Raw genomic sequence first — 24313 nt, 5'->3', positions numbered from 1 at the left:
GACACAAGAAAAGTCCTTCTTTCATGCGTTCAACTTCAAGAACAAGGAAATGATTTAACTCTCCCAAAGATTTCATTTGGAAACATACTGATAAGTTGGCTCTAACTTGATGGATCTCAGCAACATCATCACCTGTGATGATAAGATCATCTACATTAACTAATACTATAGCCAACTTCTCGCCTTGGACTTTCATGAACAAACTCGAATTGGCTGGTGCCATTATGTAGCCACTTTGAATTAGGAACTCCGTTATTTTCCTATACCATGCTCTTGGTGCTTGCTTTAATCCATACAACGCTTTCTTCAGCTTGCATACATAGTTTGGTTGAGCCTTGGTCTCGAACCCTTGAGGCTGGTCCATGTATATCTCTCGATCCAATTTGCCATGTAAGAAAGTATTCTTCACATCCATCTGCCACAGCTTCCAATCTTTACTAGCTGCAAGTGCTAGTAGAACACGTACTGTGGTGATCTTCGCAACTGGACTAAATGTCTCGTCATATATAAAAAAAATTCTATTATTTGTCTGTAACATAATAAATGAGTTTTGTTTTAAATTAAGAGTTCAAAAATAATTCAAGGCTCAATATTTTCTTAACTTAGAGGTTGAAAAATCACATCATTATTATAAAACAGTGTGTCCCTTCCAAAAATATCTCTGTTAAGAAATGTTTGTAAATTAATTATATGAAACAAAAGCTAAATATATTAGGATCCTCAACTTAAAAATAACTAATTGTTGTACTTGAAATTATTTTAAATGACTTATTGATCCTCTAAATTTATTTAAAGTGGTCGATTGATCTCGTAAATTTAAATTTTAAAGTGATTTATTGGGTTCATAAATTTAAACTTGTCTATATCTCCTTAAAATTCTGTGGCAATCAATTTGTTTGGGCCTTGCTAATTGGACCCATAGTACATTCAGCATACAACAAATGGGGCCTTGAAAAACATATATTCTCCATAAGCCATTCTCATAGAAGTGGTTCATGGGCCTAGGCCCATTAAGTAACTTAATTCTGTAATCCCATGTGAATACTTTTAGATCTGCTACATTGAGATCCTAACCCTAATTATTTTAATCAAAACCCCAATTTTAGAATCTTTGAAATTCTTATGATTCAAAAGAAGAAAAGTTTGAAAGTTATGAAATCTGGAAGCATAATCTTCTTTTCTACAGGTTTAGCTGGGAGATGTCGTTCTACAGCTCTTCCTTTCTTAGCCTCCACTTTCCGGGTAAGGATTTCTCAACTCCAACTGGTACTTTTTGTTCAACAAATCTGAAACATAGCTGCTATTCTTGCTAGTTCAGATCAGATGATTGTTGTTTATAATTTAGCTGGGTTTCCGAACTTATGTTTTGATGCTATTATTGTTATTGTTCAGGCTTTTGAAAATGGTGAAGTTGGAAGGAAATAGTTCTGATTGAACTTCGATTTGTCTTTTGAGTTAAGTACAATTAAGAGATAATGGAGGTGCTAAAATGAGTAATTAATGAATGAAGTTCGTTTGCTTCTTTGAATTATGACTTGGAGGCTTAAATTTTGTGTTCATCCAATGTTCAATTGAAGAGCTAATCATGCATAAAACCCAATTTGGGGGGTTTTGCAATGGTTAATCAACTGGTAGGAAATTGGTAGGCCTGAAGCTTTCGGATTAAGAATTTAGAGTTTGTTCGGTTCTCCTTTTTGTAGCTCCGGTTTTTTCACTCAAAAAAGTAGGATAGAAGTGTTTAGTTAGAATTGAGAAAGAGTTGCGAGCGTAATTGAAGGAGAAATAGCTAGCTTTAGCTCGTTCTAACAGCTGCGTTGGAGCCTAATTGAGGGAGCTATTTCGGAAGGAAAATCAGCTAATTTCTACCACAACCGCAAATATACAGCTAAAAACAACAACACAGGCTCTTCGTTGTCATAAATCGGATCGTTAAAATGAAGAGACCCTACTGTCTGAAGAATCCCATAGTTTTTGTGGGCGTAGTAGTTTGTGTTTCTTGCCTTATGGTTATAATGATTTCAGTTTTTAGACTTCCAGTTGTATCAGTAGATAACAAAGTAACAGAACCTTATATCATTGGAAAAGGCAGTAAAGTCTCCAAGGATGAGGTATTAGGTACATTTGGCGAAATGATGCTTGAAATGTTGCCGGATGATCTTGCTTTCACGGTCTTTATGCCTTCCGAGGAAGCTTTTGCGCGTGATTTGAAACTACGGATCAACCAGAGTATGGCAGCAGAGAAGATAAATGATAACACATATGCAGTCTTATCTCGAATACTGGGTTTCTCTGCGATCCCTCGAAGTCTTGTTTCAGCCATGATATCCTCAAACAAGGGGGTTTCTTATGATTCCTTATCCGGGTTTGTATTATACATATCGAAGGATGTAGACGGAATGCTTGTAGTAAATCGAATTCGTTCTCAAAGAGTAGATGTTAAGAGAAAGGAGACTGTTGTGCATATTATGGATGGTGTAGTTATGGATGCAGAGTTTGAATTGTCAGTAGAGCCTGATTATAATGAAGAAGGCTGATAGAAATGATTGTACTTGCTATAAATTTCTGTGTTACCATAGAATTTTTACAATAGATCGGGTGTAATGAATCCGACCAATGAAAAAGGAGATGAATATCACTTCATTGGGAATGGATTGTTGCAAAGGAAAAACGTTGTACAATAGGATTTCTCGTCTTACCGGGCAATCCTCGACAATGCAGGCAGAATTGAGCTGCAATGAAGGTGTATTTACCTGCCTTGGTTGTGTATACTTCTTTTCAGGCTGTTTGGAATGCATTGTTTCAAAATATCCCATAAGTTTTGAACTTGCTTTATACTTTGAAGTGGTGTAATTACTACGCGATCTTTCCGGGTTAGTTTTTTCTTCGAAGACGGATATTGACTCTAGATTAAAACTTGGGTAATTTTACTAATACAAAACTAATTTTAATTAGTGACCATCCGCTAAATATTCTATATAAGTACAATATTTTATTTTAGTTCTAAGAACAGCATATACCCAATCTTGTTGATATTACTTGTTTGGTTCAACTCAATCAATAAGAACACAGGAAATCGAAAAGATTTAATTACATCTAACTTTTAGGTATCATTTAAGTATTCATGTCAAATACTATGCTTATTAAAATTTTAGAGGGAGGTTCAAAGCATAATAAGTTTTGAACTTGCTTTACACTTTTAAGTGATATATTTACTACGTGAATTTTCCCGTTAGTTGATTCTTCGAAAACGGATATAGCGATTTTATTGATTCTAGATTAAAAGTTGAGTGATTTTATCAGTACAAAATTAATTTTAGCCAGTGACCATCCACGCTGTAAATACAATATTTTATTTTAATCTTAAGATCAGCATATACATATTCTTTGGTTCAATTGAATCAAGCGTAAAGTCTAAACAAAAAACTCATGTGATTTTATTTTATTGATTTATTGATTCCAGACGAAAAGATGACTGAGGTTTTTTGTTTTATTAAAAACAAGGATTTCAAAGCATTGATTTTTCAAAAATTAAAAATTAAAAAACGAAAACCTCAATAATCGTTTAAATAAATTCAGTTTGATAAAAAGTGAAAGTACAAAGTATCTTATTTATTCTACCCTAAATAATATTGTATTCAAGTCCTCTTGATACCTAAATGTTATCTTTCCGTCCTTTGATATCTAAATATTAGTTATATGTAGCATTATGAATCGCATTAACGAGCAAATCAAAGCATAATTAAAGCCATTACAAAACATGGGTTACCTGAATCAAAATGCAAAGTTGACCAAAGTAGAATTTGAAGTATTGCAATATATGATTTTTTTTGTATGGACAGATGCAGGATAAAATTACAGTACAAAATTTAAATAGGGTCACTGGCTGATGGGAATCAAAATCGTGAGCCAACCGAGAATTTTGATGGGAATTAAAATCCTGTTTATGATACTGGCGAGGGACAAAACCCCTCTCCCAGCCGGATTAAACCCTTATTTAGAGTAATTTTTTTAAAAAACTACCTTATTGGATCTGGTTATAAAATATTTTTCTAAAAGGGCTGTTTTTATTTTATTTTATTTTTTTTTTAAATATATTTTAGAGTTAGTGGGCAGTGGTGTGAAGCCACTGCCCCCAAACAATTATAATTTTTTTTCATTTATTATTTTTTAAAAATAAAAATTATAAAATAAATATAAAAAGAAATTAATTTATTATTTTATAAAAATAAAATTATATATTAGACTTATGTTGATAAATTTTTGTCTTATAGAATTTTGAGTAAAATTTAAATTTGATTTTGCTTGGAACGTTAAGTTTAAATTTGCACAATTTCATACGTGAGGTTAAATTTGCACTTCGCTTAAAACGTTAAGGTTAAATATTTAGTACATTATTAACCAAAAAAAATATTTAGTACATTAATAACACAGTAAAATATTTAGACAGTTTCAAAAAAATTATGATTAATTTATCAGTTTAGTTTTTTTAAACTGTCTAAAATATTTTACTGTATTATTAATATAGTTACATAAAAAATTTAAGAAACTGCTTTAATTTATCGACAAACTGATTTAGAAGGTTCAATGTGGCTAAATAACAGTCAAACAAATCTTTTCAAATTTTCAGTAGCGTATGGTTAAATTTGATCTTGTTTGAAAATGTTAGGGTTAAATTTACACAGTTTCATACATTAGGGTTAAATCCGCACTTCGCTTGAAATGTTAAGGTTAAATGTTTAGTGCATTAATAACATAATAAAATATTTTAGAGAATTTCAGAAAAATATTGTGAATAATTTATATGTAATAGGTTTCATTTTTTGAAACTGCCTAAAAAAATTTGTTTTACACATCACGTGTAAAATTGTCCCCCCAACAGAACAATCATGTATTCACTACTGTTTGATCCTGATATTTTCAGTGAATTATAGATTTTGTTTAACGTATAAAATAGTCTAAATTTAACATAACATTTACAAGCAAGATCAATTTTAACATTGCGTTAGTGGAATTTGAAAAAAAAAAAACTGGTTTGAATGTTATAAAAAAATCTGTTAAATTTTATAACTGATACCACTTAAATAATTAATTTTTCAAAGAAGCCCAAATTAGGGTTTAGTCCCTCCCAAATCAATACTATGTACTTCTAATGTAAACAAAAGAGCTAACGGCACGGCAGGCTCCAATTTATCCCATTTGCCGGAAAGACTTTCATAGAAGAAAGAAAGGAGGCTATGCCTTACAATAAAGATATATATAAAGGGTCAGGTTTATTTATCTTTTTTATTATTTTTTTTGAATCAAGGTTTATTTATCTCTAATATGAATACACATATTTAATTTTGTTTAGCTTTTGGCACTAAAAATGTGTATTTAATTTTTAAAAATACTAATAAAAAACTATGGATAAGTGGCAAAAATACCTCAAAGGTTTACGGATAAAAACAATTTTACCATTAATGTTTAAAATGGTTGAATTTTTTACCCATAAAGGTGGCAGTCAAGAGCTATTTTACCTCCTAGCGTGATAAGTTATTTCAATTTCAGACAGTATTATAAAAAAAACGGATATTTTATTCCTTATTATACACCAATTGCACGTAAGTTGATTCTAAAAAAAAGATTCCATATATTTTTGTGATTTAATAATAAAATTGGAATTAATATTTTTAAATTCGGCGAAATATTTTAATTTATTTTCTAACTCGTACAAAATACAGTATGTATTTTAATTTTTCTTTTTAAATATATATTTTTTATTGTGATCTGTTATTAATTAGTAATAAATTATGACAGAGAAGACGATTTGATGAATAATTTCTCCAGTTAACCAAAATTATCAACATTAGGGGTAAAATTATCAACGTTTTGCAAGTCTTGGTGAGAGGCTTCAAAACGGGCCGTTGACTTGGGGGATGTTAACATAGTTATACCTCAATATTTACCTCAATGTATTATGATATCATTGAGTTAAATTCATGGTATTCTGGTGCAAAATATTTACGGGTGATCTTGATTTATTGCACTGGTTGCTGCTCCAGTTCATTGATTATCCTAGACAATCCTAATTAACTCCATCTGCTCTGAAATTTTCATCAGAGTGAATTAGCTTCATATAGGAAATATGCAATTCTTTACTTTCCCCATTCTTAATGCAACATCTGCTGCAATTTGAAATTATTATGCAACTAATCTGCCCCTTATCAGTAGCCTTCATGTGTTTCGATTCAAGAACACATCCCTCAGCTAATTAATGTTCTAAATAATTAGTCTCTGCTATAAGATGGCTCCTATTGCTATAGGCGAATCTAAATTATAACGATTCCCTCGATTCAGTCTTCATCTCCATTCATCAAAAACTAAAACAACACTAACTACTAAACTCACACTTCTCTAGTTCGATTGTTATTTATTAAGTTATTCGTTATCAAGTTGGCAACAGGGTAAATTGTATTTCTAGACTAATATTTGATAATATTTTGACTTCAACATGGTAAATATTCTATTTTTTAATAATATTATGAATTTGAACTGAATCTTACGATTCGGTTCGATTCATGAGTCACTATTCACAAAATAGGATTTCGATTCACGAGTCGAATCTCGATTTGACATCTGAAATAGTAAATTTTGGCTCAACTATAGCAATTTCTCATTCTACATTTGACATTTTTTTATCTTGTGTTCTTTTTTTTTTTTGAAAATTCAGCCTGTTACCAACCTCAACAAAGACAGTATGGATCACCAACGGCTTGTTCAGAGGTTTTTTTGTGTGAATATTTTGTTTGTTTCTTATGAAGTGAAATTTGGTTTTTGATTTGAGTATAAATATATGATAATGTCTGTATCTTTTATAACAGTTAACTTTTTGGTCCTTTTGGATTTTAAACCAAACATATCTTAGCTTTCAGGACCGCCATAGTGCGATACAAAATGGTCCCGTTACTCTGTTATTTTCTATCTGTCTATTTATCCCGAATATAACGGCTAAAAATCTACAAAAAAAAAAAAAAAAACGTAGACAGAAGGATCAAAAGATTAACAATGTATTAAGTAAAGAGGAGAGACTAGTAAATTATTTTACCTTTTTAATATATGTAACTAATACTCTGATGTTTAAATTCTTTTCAGATATCCCATTGCCACAGAAATCAAAGAAACACTGGTTAAGCGGTTGCTTTTGCCCGATCTATTTTGTATATGCATTTCTTTTTGTTTTTTGTATTCTATAAACAATTGATTCACATTTAACAAGCACGAAAGATTATATATTACAAATTCTTTTTATTCTTTGAAATGTTGCCCCCAATTCCAAATATCTGAGTGTTTATTTTATGGTTCCATACAACGTTTATTTCAATAAAGTTATTCCGACTAAATTACATTGGAAATAATATTTACGTATAACATGATAGTTATAGTAACTACCTGTGCGCCAACATGATAGCAATAAAAAATAAAAATTACTTTTTTTTTTTATTATTTCCATGTTGCATAGTTTTAAGTTAAGTAAATAATTTTTTTTTTTGTCGTGTCATATGTAGGGAAGGCAACATGTAGGATACCTGCGGGTAGGGCCAAACCAATCCCAAACTCTTACCTGTTTATTTTTTCATTATCAGTCCTGTCTCATTATCCTAACGTGTATACTTCATGAATTCCATCCCAATCTCATTTAACCCATAGATACCCATACCCGTTAAGGATTAATACATAAAACAAAAATATTACAAATTTAACAAAAGATAAATTTACCCATAAATAATTCATCTACAAATTTAATAAATATTTCAAATAAAAAATTCTAAATCCACTTTAATCAATAAAAATAAATTGGCTTAGTGGTAAAAATCAATTGATGAAAATCAAATATATAGCGGATACCGGGTACCCTAAGGGTATTTCTATACCCGTCACAGGTAATTTTTTTGAACCCATACCCTTTTATATAGGGTATGAGTAATTCTATTAGGATCGCATAGCGTACTCATTACCATCCCTAGTCATATGTAAAAGACATTTCAAATTTCAGTGATAATTAGTGTAATTTGCGCCATATAGGCTTATTTCCAGCCATCTTTGTGTAGAAATTTAATGGTCTGGGCTCCATACGCTCTTTTTGCCCACAACCCCATTAGTGTAATTTGCGCCATACAGGCTTATTTCCAGCCATTTTTGTGTACACCTGTCCATGGGCCGGGCTGGACCGGGTTCGGACCGGGCCTGGCCTGACGGGTTTTTGTGTAAAAGTGCTCATCCCAAGCCTAACCCAACCCAGTATTAATTTAGGCGGGCTCGGGCTTAAAAATCAAATCCCCAGCCCAACCCATATAAGCCTAAAAAAAAAAATATACATAATTTTTAATTATAAAAAATCAAATTTATACTTAAAATAAATATTTAATTATAAGTATGTAAATTTTTTAATTAATATAATAAGGCGGGCCGGGCCGGGCCGGCCCGTAATATTTTCATATGTCCCAAGCCCGCCCAAAAAATAGGCGGGCTTTAGCGGGCCTGGGCCGGGCTGGACGTAAGAGTAAATTTCATTGTCCAAGCCCGGTCCAAGGGACACAGGTCTGGGCGGGTACCCGGGCCCGTGGACAGGTCTATTTTTGTGTAGAAAATTAATGGGCTGGGCTTCATACGCTCTTTTTGCCCACAGTACCATTAAAAAAAACTTAATACATCATTTCACATTTGAATTTGTCTAAAAAGCTTGAGTGCCTCTTTGATTTTTCAAAGTGTTCTCATGACCCTTTTAATTTGCTTAAAATATCCTGATAGCCTTCTAAACTTACTTAAAATGTAGTTAATTCATCACTCGATTGTAAAGAAGTAAGCTGCATACAGAATGTGTGTTGCACTAATCGGGGATTCACCATCCCCATCCCCACGAGCTAAACGAGGGCAAATTGATCCCCATCCCCAAGGGAGTAGAAGAAGGGTGTATAAGGAGTTCTCCCGCACATGGCCCCAAATTTTAGAGGGCCCGATTTTTTTTATTAGTTATTAATTATTATGTGAAAAATTAAGTGAATGTTAACTTATCCAGAAAATTAACGCTCTAAGAGTCTTAAGGGGTCCAATTTTTATTATTATTATTATACAATATCTAATTTAATTATTTTTATTATATTTATTATGTTAAAAATCAAGTTAAAAGTATTTTGGTGTTTTATTTTGTAGAAACATTATTATTATACAATATCTAATTTAATTATTTTTATTATATTTATTATGTTAAAAATCAAGTTAAAAGTATTTTGGTGTTTTATTTTGTAGAAACATTACTATTATATGAAAGTATTAATTTTTTTTAATGAATATGACCCAATATTTTTTCATTTAGCACACAGGGCCCCAAAAATATTTAAGACGGCCCTGCCCATCCCCGTTCCGTGGGGAATCCCCGTCCCCACGAAGATCCTCATTCCCCGTTTACAAATGTTCCAAAAACAATATTCACATTCCCCATTCCGCATTGACCACTGGAAATCATTGTTTATGTTTAAAAAACTAGTAAAGGCAAAAACAGTTAAGAAACAGTGGCTAATATTACTAAGTATTAACAACCATTTTCAAAATTTTCAAATTAAAAAATAAAAATTGAAAACAATCAATCACCTAATTAAAATTTACTTAAATCATCCAAAAAAATCAATTATCACAGAGAATAATCGGGGATCCTCATTGGGGATTAACGGGGTGGGGATACATTTCTCCATCCCCGTCACGTAGGACAAAATTATCCTCATCCCCGTCCCATAAGGATCCTTATCGGTGATTTCCCGTTCCCTTCAGGACGGGTCACCGATGGGGACAGGGAATCCCCTCCCATTTGTATCCCTAATTTTTAAGCAAGTTTGGAGGCTATCAGATACTTTAAGTAAGTGATGAGGTTATTGAGACATTTTGAAAGTTTAATTGGCCAATCAAACTTTTTAGGTCAATAATTTATTGGCGAAAGGCACTATCTGGCCCTTGAAATCATAAATATGTACATTTAGCCTTTGATATATTATTTGGTCATATTTAATCCTTAACTTGTCCCAATCGATGATTTTTCACCTAAATTGCATGGAGAATTAACTGCGATGTTAAGTGTACATAGCTCTTTATTGCCAACTAGACATGACACATGGTAAAATTTATTTATTTTTTTAAAAATATTTTGCATCCACTAATATTTATTTATTTTTTAATAAGAGCAGGAATGAAGCAAATGCCTAGAGGGAGAAATGTCAACCAGGAGAAAAAAAACTAAACAAAGAGAGAAAGTTAGGAAACGCGTAAATTTTCTAAATTACAAAGATCATAAAAAAAATAATAAAAGAACAACAAAATTGAGGAGCTCCACCACATGATCTCAGTTAGGGGTGGTAACGGTATGAGGCGGAGAGAAAATGTATTTTCCACTCCGTCTCAATATTTATGGGGACGATTTCGGAGAATTCCCATTAAATGATTTAGAGATTTTTTTTCATCCTTATCCCCTCCCCATGCGGATCCCCATGAGTAACAGCGAAGCTTCATGCCTAGTAACATTAATTTAAAAATACATTAAGTTTATATATATCGAAACCACAACACTAGTTTTAACTAGTTACTGTTTTATAACTAGAGTGAATCGGGCGGGATGAGAAAAGAGTGGCGGCGTGCGGAAGCGAAAGGAAGAAGAGAGTAAAGATGTGAAGCGAATCAGAAAAAAAGAGAAGGAAATGGTACTAAGGGTTAGGATAGCTTGTCTGATAGGTTTGTATTTGATAGGTTTGTATTTAATTAATTTAGGTTAATTGATTCAATGGTTTTAAAATAGTCGATGTTCTAATTTAGATTATTTACTGTCTAATTAATTAATGTTAAGATAGCCTAATAGGTTTGTAAATAATAAATGGTATTTGAGTGATATTTAAAAATTAATAAGTTTATTCGGGGATTTCCACGGGATTTATACGATAGGGGATATCAATCCTCATCTCCATCCTCATTTACATTTCGGGGAAACATTTTCCCCGTCCACGTCCCCATTCTCATCCCCACTTTTTATGGTTATTCCTTGTCCCCATCGATTTGAACACCCGCGGTTCTCGGATAATCTCGTTGCCACCCTTAATCTTAGTAGAGGTAATACCGAAACGAGCTAGAGTGTCAGCAGCCTGATTCCCTTCTTTGTAAATATGAGAAACCACTATCTCCTTAACCGAGCACTGAGCTAAACACCTTAGTCAAGCCTTACGTAGCAACCAATGGACATCCACAAATCAATGCTTAAGCAAATGAATTACATACGTTGAATCTGTCTTTATCCATAATTTAGTCCATCCATTCTCCCAGGCCACGCCCACCACAAAAATAATCGATTTCAATTTAGCAATGTACGCGAATGTAGGAGAAATAGAAATAGAAAATTAGCCACAAGAAAAACCCTGGACATTCTAAAAATACCTCATGCACCCGCTGCACCCGGCGCCCCAAGTGTTGAGCCATTCGTGTTTACTTTTAGCCAACCGAGGGGAGGTGGGATCCAACGAACCCGAACAATATTAGGGGCAGGCGATGGCCGAGGGGTAAGGAATAACTTCCTTAAAATCAGCAAATCTGAGTTACTACTGCTGCAAACTTGTCGAAAATTGTTCGACTCCCGAAGGAGAGAACGAAGCTTGATAATGGATCTTTGGATCGAAGGCAACCTTGCTTCAAAAATTTCCAGATTTCGCGAATACCATATGAGCCAAACACATTTGATTACTTCCATATTCCATAAGGCCGAGGCTTGCTTCCCGAATTGATTGTCCATGCCTGCCAACAAATGAAGAAAATGTACATGAGAAGTCGAGAGGAATGCCAAAAGTTGGACCAATAAATTATGTGTAGGGGTCCAAATAAGGTAAATTATATATATGTGATAGATTTTTAAAGCTAACCTTTATAATAGATTATTTTAAAAATTTCGGATACTAATAAATAAAATGTGACAAATTTAAGGGTGTAAATAAATATTAAACCAAACTGTTTTTTCCGTTTTTAATGGTCTGTACGGAACGAGCGCACGGACGGAGAGAGAGAAAGCGCGCAGATTTTAAAATCTGCAAGAAAAAGAAAGAAAGATGGCGGTGGTGGCCCACTAGGAAATCTGCAAAGTTAATGAGGGCATACATACTCTCTTCTCTTTCTCTGTCTATTATTAATATTCACATATGGACTCTTTGTCTTTACTCCCTTTTCCTTCTTCTTCTCTTAAGGAAGCCAAATCCCTTTTGTAGAAGCCAGCAGCCATGGATGGAGGAGGAGCTGCTCAGAAGATGTTAGTCGTCTATCTGTTTAACCAGAGAAAGTTATTTTTTAATTTCGATTTCCTTTTCCTAATCTCTTCTTCTTCTTAAGGAAGCCAGCCATGGATGGAGGAGGAGCTGATGTGTTGAGATGCAAGTGTGAGTTAGTTGGTGTTAAAAGTCCCACATTGGAATATTGTGAGATTGGTGAATGGTATATAATTGGAAAGGATCCATTAACCCACTACCTTAGGGTTTTGGGTTAAGTGTGGTGTCAAGCTCATTACTATGTCCATTCACAAGGCTCAAAGTTTCTCCCTAATCGTAAAAAAGCTCCCCGGATTCCCCAACAAGTGGTATCAGAGCTAATGGTTCGGCTTGGGATGATGCAGCATGTGATGCTCCCATGGTTGGCCTCCCCATATGGAAAGAAGAGTCATATGAGGACTCTTGGTGTTGCTGCAATATTTCCACTCAGGGGGAGCAAGACTCAGGCCCAATGTGGAAGAAACTCACACTTGAGGGGGAGAATGTTGAGATGCAAGTGTGAGTTAGTTGGTGTTAAAAGTCCCACATTGGAAGATTGTGAGATTGGTGAATGGTATATAATTGGGAAGGATCCATTAACCCACTACCTTAGGGTTTTGGGTTAAGTGTGGTGTCAAGCCCATTACTATGTCCATTCACAAGGCTCAAAGTTTCTCCCTAATCGTAAAAAGGTTCCCCGGATTTCCCAACATGATGATCAATGGGATGCTCAGAAAATGTTAGTTTATTTGATTTGTTTAACAGCGTTTTTATTTCGATTTCCTTTCTTTTTTGCTTATGGAAATTTTTTTTTAATTTCTTTTTTCTGAATATGGAATTGCAGGTTTGATATTTATCTGCACGATTATTTCGTGAAAAAAAGTTGCATCTCAAAGCTGCTGCTTTTAGGAAATAAGCCGGTGTTTCTACAACTCTTGTTGGTAGCTAAATAGATAAATTATTAGAAACTTTTTTAAAATTCTGAGATTCTTGAATGCAAATAGATCGAAATAAATAGAGTTATTTAATGCAATTGGGGTTTTGTGCCTAATATATGTGTTCCTTTATTTCCAGCTCTTAATACATACGACGGGTTTCTTCATGAATGGTGGACACTATTTCATGATCAGTTTCAGCATCAGGAGGCCAAGGAGGTATTTCCAGATCCTAGTACTTGTTTGCAATCTTCCTCTGTAAAATCTGAAGTTCTTAGAAAGATACAAGCTATTACAACTACATTTTTTGCTTTGCAGGTGTGAACGAAGTATTCAATCCATTTCCATCGGATGTTTGTCTTTGCAGCTTATGTCGGTTTCCTCTTACTTGTTCTGAAACTTAAATTGATTACTCAACTTAAAGTTTCAATTGAACTCGTGAACTCAGTTGTTCTTGTTGGATTGGATTTAATATATTCTTGTTTTTCAATAGAATTTGTTTCAATGTATTCTTGTTTTTTTAATACTCTTGTTTTCCATGTCACTTGGAGGCTCCAATTCACATTTGGACACGTGTATAGTGATCTCACATAATAATTAAAATAGTGGGTCCATATTACACGTGTCAAAATATGTATTAGAGGTCCTCCATTTTGACATGTAAAATCGGATGTTTCTAATAATTTGCCGGATACGAGACCTTATTGCAAGCACTAGGTGTTGCAAACACCCTATTGGCATTGTGCCATGTGGCACAAAATACCATATAGCGCCACATGATCCAAACCCAATATGAAATGTTGCAAAACCAGATATTTGCTATGAAATCATGTCAGGATATATCATATCTTTCTAATCTTCTATAACTATAGTAAATTTGTAGAAAAATATTACACGTGGCAGGTTTAAAATATATTTGCTGAGATGTCGTGTTCTGAGTTTCTTAAATTCTTCTACAATCCTATTACAGTTTTTACACGTATTGATCAACCTTATAGACATTGTCATAGAAGGCTTCTATGCTGGAAAAATATTTATATTTATATTATCTGCTCTAATCAAGCCTCACACTTGAAATGATAAATTGTTAAATATTTATATTGCTTCCATACAACTATAAATATATATTTTTTAAAGTACACTTCAGATTCTATATATAATAGAAAAAACAAATATAGGATTAGAGGATTTGCTTTTCAGTAATTTTTTATTTGAAATTTTAAAGCAAAGAAATGTGATTTTCTGTGATATCTAAACATATAGAAGGTTCAATAATGGAATGCACTAATCTAAGAGGATAGCACTTGGTTCGAATTTTTAGACAACACAAAATATGGTTGAATAGCATTATTCCTTTGAAAGCTCCCGTGACTTCTATGTTACAAAATTTGCTCAAGTAATTAAGAGACCACAAAAGTATGCTTTTAAAGTATTGAATTTAAAATGCCATTTTACTTTACAATTTTACTATATTCTTACTTTGTAAGGTTAAAATATTTAGGACACCAAGAGAGCATAAAGATATTTCAGTTTTTTTTTTTAGCTATATTGAGTATTTCTGTCCCTAAATTGAAAAATTAGAATATATTTTAACCTAAAAAAAGCATTTAATTTTGTACTTTATCATTGAGTATTTCTAATTTTGTACTTTATCATTGAGTATTTCTGTTCCTAAATTCAAAAATTAGAATATATGTCGCAATTTTTGATTATAATTTATGTTCAATGCATACACTACAAAAAAAAAAGGCTTTTAGTAAGGGAAAAAATGTCCAAAATTAATTTGAGGATAACTGAAAACCCTAAATTCATCAAGCAAACCAAGAGCAAGGGAAACCCTAGAGGAATCATTGTGAGGAAGTAAAGGAGATAATCTTTTTAATTTCTAAGATAAACAACAAATTTGGATGTTCAAACGCACTCAAGCAGGTGAAAGTGTTCAAGAAGTACATGCTTCAAAGGATGGCCATCAGAGCTGATATCGTGGTCTGGGTTGAGCAGTAGTCAGTGTTCAGACGAGCTCGCAGTGGTGAATCAGTGATAGAAAGTAGCTCGCGCAGGTGAATAAATTGAGCAAATGGGTCGAGAAATTCTGAGAGGAAACAATTTTAATTTTGGTTTGAAATTTGGGAGAATTTGGGGGAAACCAAATTTGAAAAGGGAAACGCTTTCTATTGGAGTTTTGATCTGGAATTTGGAAGAAAAACGAGGGAAACGAAATTTTGAGGGGGAAACCTAATAAGTAGATGGGCGGTAAAACCAAAATGTTTTAACAAGGAGTTTTTTTATTACTAATATAATTATTAAGGAAATAAAAATAAAAATATTTTAATTTAGAGTGAACTAATAAAGGGAAATTTTAGTCAAATTTAATAAAAAAAAAGTTTGCTTATTAATAATATAGTGAGGATATTTAGCCTTATTATATGTATGAGCAATATACTTTTAATAAGTGTATTTTATATCCTTATTAAAGTTTTTACATATTAATACTCATTTTTCTTCTAGTGATAATTTTAACTCAACTATGGACTTTTCATCTTCCAATCGAGAGAGTAGACCAGACGATAGCAATACGTCACGAACTGCAGCTACACTGCCCCCGAACAAGCTCGGCATGTTTCCAGTTTGACATAAATGCAACAATGCTATTGACGAAACCCGGAATTGGAGATCAAGAATTACGCCAGACCTGATAATTGCAGTTGTTCCATAGGCTCCAACACACCATTGCTACAATTTCTAAATTCTCATTGCTTCAATTTTAGGTAGCTGATATTATCAACTGCAAAAAAAAAAAAAATTACTTTGGGAGGAACCTCCAACTAGCAAATTTTATTTCACATTTGATGACTCAAGTTTCATGTATAACAATTAATTGACTAAATATTATATGTTCCTTAATAAATCTTATTGAACCTTTTATTTTTGCTCCCCGAGGAAAATATCATTAAGGGTTTGTTTATTTTATTTGGCTTTATCATCCGCTTCATCTATTTATTTTATTAGAATCATTTTAGTTTTTTATTTGACTTAATGTTTGTATTCAATTATTATATTGGTAATTATTCATGATGTAAAAATAAACACATAATTTAAAAGTTGCTTCAAACTAAATGGAATAGAAAATTGAGAATTGAGAAGTAAAATTAAAAAAAGTGGTACTTGATGCAGTAGTATTGAAACAATAAAACAAACGATGATGCGTATGTTCTGTTTATGTTGCATAAAAATAAAAACATAAACTGTTATTTATAAACAATATAATTATATGGAAACATTTAAAATTAGTTTGTTAAAGTGCTATGCTTATTTTTATGCAATTTTGTGACATACATATGTTTGTTCAAATACCATGTATTGAACAAAATCAAATCATGATTTGTTAATGAATTTTAGAAAGCCATAATTTCTCATTGATATAAAAGCAATATTTTTTTCCTTGGGCTAATTACAAATCTAACCCAATTAAGAGGGGCCTTTTACATATCTAACCCACTTTATTTCCATCTTACCAAATTAGACACTTTCAACCATTTTGGACAAAATTACTCTTAGTTCTATTCAATCAATCATCGATCTACTTCTTCCGCTTCTTCTTCTTCTTCTTCTTCTTCTTCTTCTTCTTCTTCATTTCAACTTCTTCTTCGGTTCATCTTCTTCAATTTCTGATACCAATCATTAGCGATTTTTAAGATTACTGACGTATTATGTTCAATTTCCCGTAGAAATGGTATGTTTTTATCTTATACGCTTGCTTTTCTCATTGGTCTTGCCTCTTTCTTCATCTGTAATGGTATCGTTTCAATTTCCTCTATTTTTCACAATTTTTCACAATTTTCCTCCATTGCTGTCGCATTTGTAATGAAATTTATCGCATTTTGTCACAAATGCGACAACCGTTACCGCATTTCGTCGCAAATGCGACAACTCTTGTAGCATTTGTGACAAAATGCGATAAATGCGAAAAGTGTTGTCGCATTTCGTCACAAATGCGACAAAAGTTGTCGCATTTGCGACGACTCTTGTCGTATTTGTGACGAAATGCGACAAATTTCGTCACAAATGCGACAACAATGGAGGAAAATTAAGAAAAATTGTAGAAAATTAATTTTATTTATATGTCATGTGTCGTTTTTGTATTGGTGACTGTTGTTAATTTTTCATTCAATATGGGTTGAATTTTATCTAATTTGATAGGTCAGAGGTCAAATATGACCAAATAATAGGTCAGGGGCCAAATACACAAATTTTGGATAGATCGGGGGCTAAAAAGTGCTTTAAGCCAAAGAAAAAAGTTAATCAATTATGAAAGTAATCAAATCCATCCGAAGTATAAAAAAAATAATGGTTTTGATTTTATTTTTTTACCTTCTTTTTTACCTTCTAATTAATTTTTAAAAGTAAAAATGAAAAAACCAGGATCATTATGTGTCTTGATTGGATCAACAAATTTCAAATTGACTCCGAATTGTTGAAAATTAATAAATCCAATATGATCCGCTCAGAAACTTAACCGGTTTCCGATCCAGATCTGTAAACATTAAGTTAAACGGCACATATATTGGTATAGTTTAATATTCTACCTTGTCATCCCAAACTTAGGAAAGAAAAATTATTAGCCTTAAGTGGTAATTTCATTATTTCAAATATGTCTAATATATATATAGTAAAATCTTCATAAATTAATACTCGATAAATTAATAATTTTTTTAAAATAATAATTCTTTTGGTTCCGATTTGGGCCAGTTCAATAAATTAATACTCGATAAATTCATATTTCTATAAATTAATAAAATTTCATTATTCTATTCTAACATTATTACTTTATAAAGGTTTTACTGTATATTACTATGTTCCTTTCCGAGGGCTTATTTCCAAAATTAATATTCTCTCCTAATTTTATTCTTGCCAAATTCATCAACATTAATTACTGGAAATTTTTTGATTTTATGGCAATTTCATTTTTGAGTTTAATATTATTATTGGCAATAATTCAAAATCGAAAAGGAATGTTTTATTTTAATTATGATTTAATTAATAAATATATGTAACAGCAAAAGGAAAGTTTTATTTTATTAATTATGATTTAATTAATAAATATGTGAAACTGATATTAGTTGTCAGGTTTGAAAGTATTTTATAATATCACAATTATTTATAAAAAAACATAAAAACAGTACACTAAATATCTTATATTCAATTCTTAAAAAAATAAATAAATCTTATACTTGAGGAAAATAGAGATGTAAACAGGCGGGGCGGAACAGGACAGGGAATGTATTTTCCATTCCCGTCCCCGATTAGTTGAGGATTCACCATCCCCATTCCAATGAGCTAAACAGGCCCGAAGGCTGCTATCCCAATAGGCCAGCGGTCGGAACAAGGAGAGGGTCCGGCAATCATACCACCGCGGTCGAAAAAGTGTGTTCCCTTCAGATAACACGCACCGTAGACCATCCTCGGCCTTCTTCGTTTTCGATGAAAAAGAAATCCAATCTCGAACTGATCCCCATCCCCGTCCCGTGGGGAATCTCCGCCCCCACGGGAATCTTCATTCTCTATTACAGATGTTCTAAAAATGTTACCTACATTCCCCATTCTTCATTCACTGTGAAGAATCACCGTTTATATTTAAAAAATCAGTAAAGACAAAAACGTTTAAAAAACAGTGGCTAATAATACCAATTATTAACAACCATCCTCAAAAATTTTAAATAAAAAAAACTAAAAATTGAAACCAACCAATCACCTAAGTAAAATGTACTTAAATCATCTAAAAAAATCAATTATCACGGGGAATAATCGAGGATCCTCATTGGGGATTAACGGGGGATCCCTGCGGGGTGAGGATATCTTTTCCCATCCCCGTCACGAGGGATAAAATTATCCCCATCCCCGTCCTATGGGGATCCTTATAGGAGATTCGTCGTTCTTGTGGGGGCGGGTCACCGATAGAGACAGAGTCGTTGCTGGCCTTTCAGAGGCCCGGGGCGAGATGATAATTTGGGCCCCTAAATATACATTTTACTTTTGTAGGCCAGATGATTCTTTTATTATTACAAGGGATAAGGTACAAATTTAATCATATGGTTATTAGGAGAGAGTAATTAACGTTCATGCATAAAATAGTGCAATTTTAAATTTAACGTTCCTTAATTGGTACAATTTCAAGCTTAATTGACGAAAATGAAGTTTTTTTATGTGTAATTTCTTGTTCTATCCTCGCTCCAACCTCCACCGTTTTAGTCAGTTAATATGGTTTGAAGTTGCACTTTTCATGTTAATGAAAAAAACTCATTTTTAATCAACTAGGCTTGAAATTGTACCAACTCGTAAACGTTATTTAAAATTGTAATATTTTCTACATAAAAGCTAATTAAAATAGTAGTTCAGTAGTAACGAGTATACTAACTAGAATTATTCATGTACTAAAATAACACATATCCATGTCATATAAAATTGAAAGAAGTAAATAAATATAGGCAGAAAGCATAATTAAGCCTCTGAACTTTACCTATTTCAAGGATCAAGTCCCTGATGGATTATTTTTTCATATTGAGCCATTGATCATTGATATTGTTATGGATTTGGCCTTTATTTAACTTCTCCGTCGAGTTTAGGAGATGAGAAGATCGATTTGACGATTCTAATGTTGAAAATCACAAAATGGGAGAGGAGAAAATCGAGTTTGAAAGAATATATTGGAAATTAATTTCTATAATTTCGTTTTAGTTTTTAATTTTTATCTCTCCTAGTCAATGAATTCTTATTTTTATTTGTCCATGTCAACAAACCAAATCGTTCTAACGATGTATGTAGTCCAAACTTGACGAAAAAGTTAAATAAGGGTCTAATCCATAATAGAATCAATGATCAAGGATTCAATGTGGAAAAATAAATGATCAGAGACTTAATCCTTAAAACAGCCAAAGTTCAGGGTTTAATTATGTTTTTTTGCTATAAATATATTATTTTTTATATTGTATATGTATATTGACAATTAAATTTAAGAAAAAAAATGAGATAATAAAAAAAATTTGGAAAAAATTAAATGGTTAATTTTTTTTTTTATGGAATACATAAATTGATAATTTTGATTTAAGGAAATAAAAAAAAATATGATAATGATAAAATGGGGTGGGAAGGAAAAATATATTTGATAATAATAGAATTGATAATTTTGATTTAAGGAAACAAAAACTTATGATACTGATAAAATGGGGTGGAAAGGAAAAAAATATTTGATAATAATAGAAATAAGAAGGAGGAGATTAAAACTAGGGCTGGGCACAGTTCGGTCCAAGTCGGGGATTCATGAATCTCCAGTATTGGATTGAAATTCGGAGATTAATAAAAGGAAATCTCCAGGATTGGATTGAAAAAATAAATCTCCAGAATTGAATTGCCCCAAAATTTCGGTCCAGTCCAGTTCGGGGATTCGGAGATTCGGTTCCGGTCCAATCCAATATAATTTTTCGGTGATTCGGATAAATATCTAATAGTTTAAGTCCTAAAAATTAAATTAAAAATTAAATTTACAAAATTTTATTATCTTACATAACTTGAAATAAATGATATTTTTTTAGAAAGTAAACAACATTCATTAAAGGTTACAATAGACAACAAGGCTAAAAAAAAAACCACAAAATCAAAGTATTAAAAGTTACGGTAGACAACAAGGCTAAAAAAACCCATAAAATCAAAGTTACAAAATAACAAATCCATAAAAACAAACAACCTTTAATTCAAAAAAGACAACACTTCATTAGCAAAATTTCTCTAATCATCATCCCAATTTGTAATCGAATCTTCTTAACACAACAAATTCCTTGTTTTCCAAAGCAAAGTCAGTAAAAGCCAAACATCAACCTAAACATATAAAATTTACCATATTAGTGAATCAACAAATGTTAAACTAATTAGCTTTCACTTCAATAAAATTAATCAACACACTAACAAAAAGTAAAAAGAAAAAAACATGCTTACCAAAGTGCATTTGATTCGGTTAAAAAAACCTTAGATATCCAATTGAAATATGGATAAAAGAGATGATGCAATTTCAGGATTAGAATTAATTTCTACAAATTAAATAACATTTATATAGTTAGTATTCATAAACATTTAATTAAAATAAAACTATGAAATATAATTGGTAAGTAAATATTACCTTCTTCAATAACATCAAGATCTTCAACTTTTTCTTCATGCTTGAAAGTTTGAGTTGAAGTTTTCAACCAATCTTGACAACAAATCAAAACCGCAGCTGTAGCAGGAGTTAAAGAACTCCTAAATTGATCCAAAGTTCTACCACTTGTGCTAAACGTAAATTCAGAAGCCACAGTTGAGCATTGAATTGCAAAAACATCTTTTACAATTTTGGATAAAGTAGGATATCGCATAACATTAACCTTCCACCACAATAGAAGGTCAAACTCAATTACATATTTTTTAGGTGCCTCATTGACATATCTTTCTCATTCTCCCTCAATTGACATATCTTTATCAATATTAAAAAAATAATCATCAATCTCATCATCTGCTTCATCCAAACTAGAAGAATGTGCTCCAAGATTCACATTTTCTTGCACATTTTGCACTATATACTCATCTAACAATGCAATAATAATCATTATGATATTTATTTCAACATAATATAAACACACAAAAAATGGAATCTCTTATGAGGATTTTTATGATATTTATCCGAATCTCTATTCTTTTCTTCAGTGATATTTCACAATCACTTGAAGAACAAAATGTCATTGACAATTATGAATTCTTAACAAATGATCAACAATCTGCTTTTAATAGAAAAGTTGTCCATTTTCTAATTATTCACTGAAGATTTGGATGATCAAATTTCTTTGATTCTTGGTTATCTGACTAAGGGCGGATGGAGTAGGCAAAGATAGCTGCATTTCTATATGTTCAATTCATCAATGTCGGTATCTCAGTCATAGATTGATGTTGTCCTCCCTTGGCAGATTAAGCAAAGCTTTTTTAGCTATAAGACCCCATAATACCCGATTGAACAAAAGGTGATGAGATGGGAAAGGTGGGAGTGGCTATCTAGAAAATTTTCCATGACTGAAAAACCAGGTGAAGAAAATTTTCCTAATTGATTTTCCATGAGAGGAAGCTTCTGTGAATTAATTAAGAACTATATCTAATACCCTAACATATAAAACTTCAAATATAACACAGAACATATAAAACTTCAAATCTACACCATGTACACAACACATAGTTTACAAATTGAAATATAAAAGTTCAGAGTTTAGAAAACTTATCAGAGTTTAGATCGGTAAAAGGTGGAGGTGGCGGTGTGCAAGGTGGAGATGGCGGCGTGCGAGATGGTGGTAGCAGCGGTATGCGAGGTGGTAGCGGCGATGGAGTGCAATGGAGGAGATAGAACCCTAGAAAAAAATCGAAGCAGAGAGAATACGTAAAAGAAGCACACGATTCTATTTTATAAAATGTTTAAAAAATTTAATATTTAAAACTTCTAATATTTGTTACTTAATTAAATGGTTAACAAGAAGTAGAATTGGTTTAGATGGTTAAGGCGATTAACAATGTTCCATTTAGTTAGGTGTTTGATTCTCTATGTCTACATTTTAGGTAAATATTTTTTATTTCATTTTATAAACGGGAATTAATCGGGATAATTTTTATGACTATATAATAATGTTATAGCTTATTAATAAATTATAAATTTATATTATTGTAATTAGTTTACCAAACCTTACAAAATATATAACTATATATTATATAATATTTCTCTTTATATAAAGTTAATGTATGAAATATAAATTTATTATTGCTAAACTTTCGGTTATTTCAGTTCGGTCCAATCCAATCCAATTCAATCCGGTTATTGGTCCGGTCCTGGATAAACTTCGGTCCAGTTCGGTCCAGTTCTTTGACAAAAAGTCAACGGTCCAATCCAGTTCGGTTCTCCAAAAAAAGTCAACAATCCAGTCCAATTCCGGAGTTTTTTCCTCGGATATTCGGTCCGGTCCAGTATCTCCAAGATCCGCGTCCAGCCCTAATTCAAACCTCCAACCACAAGCAAAATTAGAATCACAAGTCACTTGCTTATACCAACTAAACCAATCAATTTTTATGTTTCATATTCATCTAGTTTTTATATGTACAGTATAAAAATATTTTTTTGGACTCTTTAATATTATGATCACTGGGCGGGCGCCCCTCATTTTATAGCCCAGTACCGGCCTTGGATAGAGACGGGGAATCCCTGCCCCATTTACATCCCTAAAGGGAAATGCATATTTATGTCTCAATTTAATTTTTACTGGTTAAACTATTAATTTTTTTTTTTTTTTTTTTTTTTTTTTTTTTTTTTGGTAGAAAAGGAAAAGAAAAACGAAAAACAACAAACTACCCAGGAATTAGCCTAGGGAAGCTAACCCCAATCCTATCTTCTAAGAGAAGATGAGAGATGAAACTAGGGGAAACAGGAAGGGTAGTAACGCCTAACGTCCCTTCATGGCCCGCCGCCGCCAAGCGATCAGCAACACGATTCTGCTCTCTAAAAATGTGTCTGAACTCTACGAACTCAAAGGAGGAGCAAAGCCTTATAATAGCTTTGATGAGGTTGCGACTGTTAAGACCCATAGAATGATTCTCAGAAATCATTTTGATTGCTTCCAAATTATCAGACTCCACAGAGAGCCTCTTAACACCCAGCCTTTTAGCAAGATTGATTCCAGTAAGAATAGCCCAGAGCTCCGCAGAAAAGGAAGAACCCAACCCTAAATTCTGGGAGAACCCAGAAAGCCAGACGCCCCCTACATCTCTAAGCACACCTCCAGCCGCAATCTTACCGTTACTGAGGCAGGAACCATCAGTATTCAGCTTCACAACCCCCTCTCTTGGCCTGCTCCATCCCACGAGATGGACATCACAACACTGAGAGGCTCTGGCAAGGGACTCTCCTTTGAAACTATCGATAATAGAGAAAAGTTTTTTCGAGAAGAAATCAGCTAAGTTTGTCATAAAAACAGTTTTATCTCCAAAAATCTCCTCGTTTCTCCATTTCCAAACTTGGTG

At 32.5% G+C, this 24313-nt stretch overlaps 1 protein-coding gene across 1 annotated transcript; it reads left to right on the top strand.

Annotated features, from left to right (window-relative positions):
- The first annotated feature begins 1080 nt into the window (after window positions 1-1080).
- On the top strand, window positions 1081-2882 carry LOC136232917 (uncharacterized). The gene is made up of 2 exons (XM_066022397.1): window positions 1081-1242; window positions 1393-2882. The coding sequence occupies exon 2, from the start codon at window positions 1935-1937 to the stop codon at window positions 2532-2534; it is 600 nt and encodes a 199-aa protein (XP_065878469.1). The 5' UTR covers window positions 1081-1242; window positions 1393-1934; the 3' UTR covers window positions 2535-2882.
- The last annotated feature ends 21431 nt before the right edge of the window (window positions 2883-24313 follow it).

This window comes from Euphorbia lathyris, chromosome 6 (genome assembly GCF_963576675.1).
Source record: "Euphorbia lathyris chromosome 6, ddEupLath1.1, whole genome shotgun sequence".
Classification (NCBI taxonomy): Eukaryota; Viridiplantae; Streptophyta; class Magnoliopsida; order Malpighiales; family Euphorbiaceae; genus Euphorbia; species Euphorbia lathyris.
Note: the sequence above shows the minus strand (reverse complement) of the source record. Positions and strands in the feature narration are given on the sequence as shown.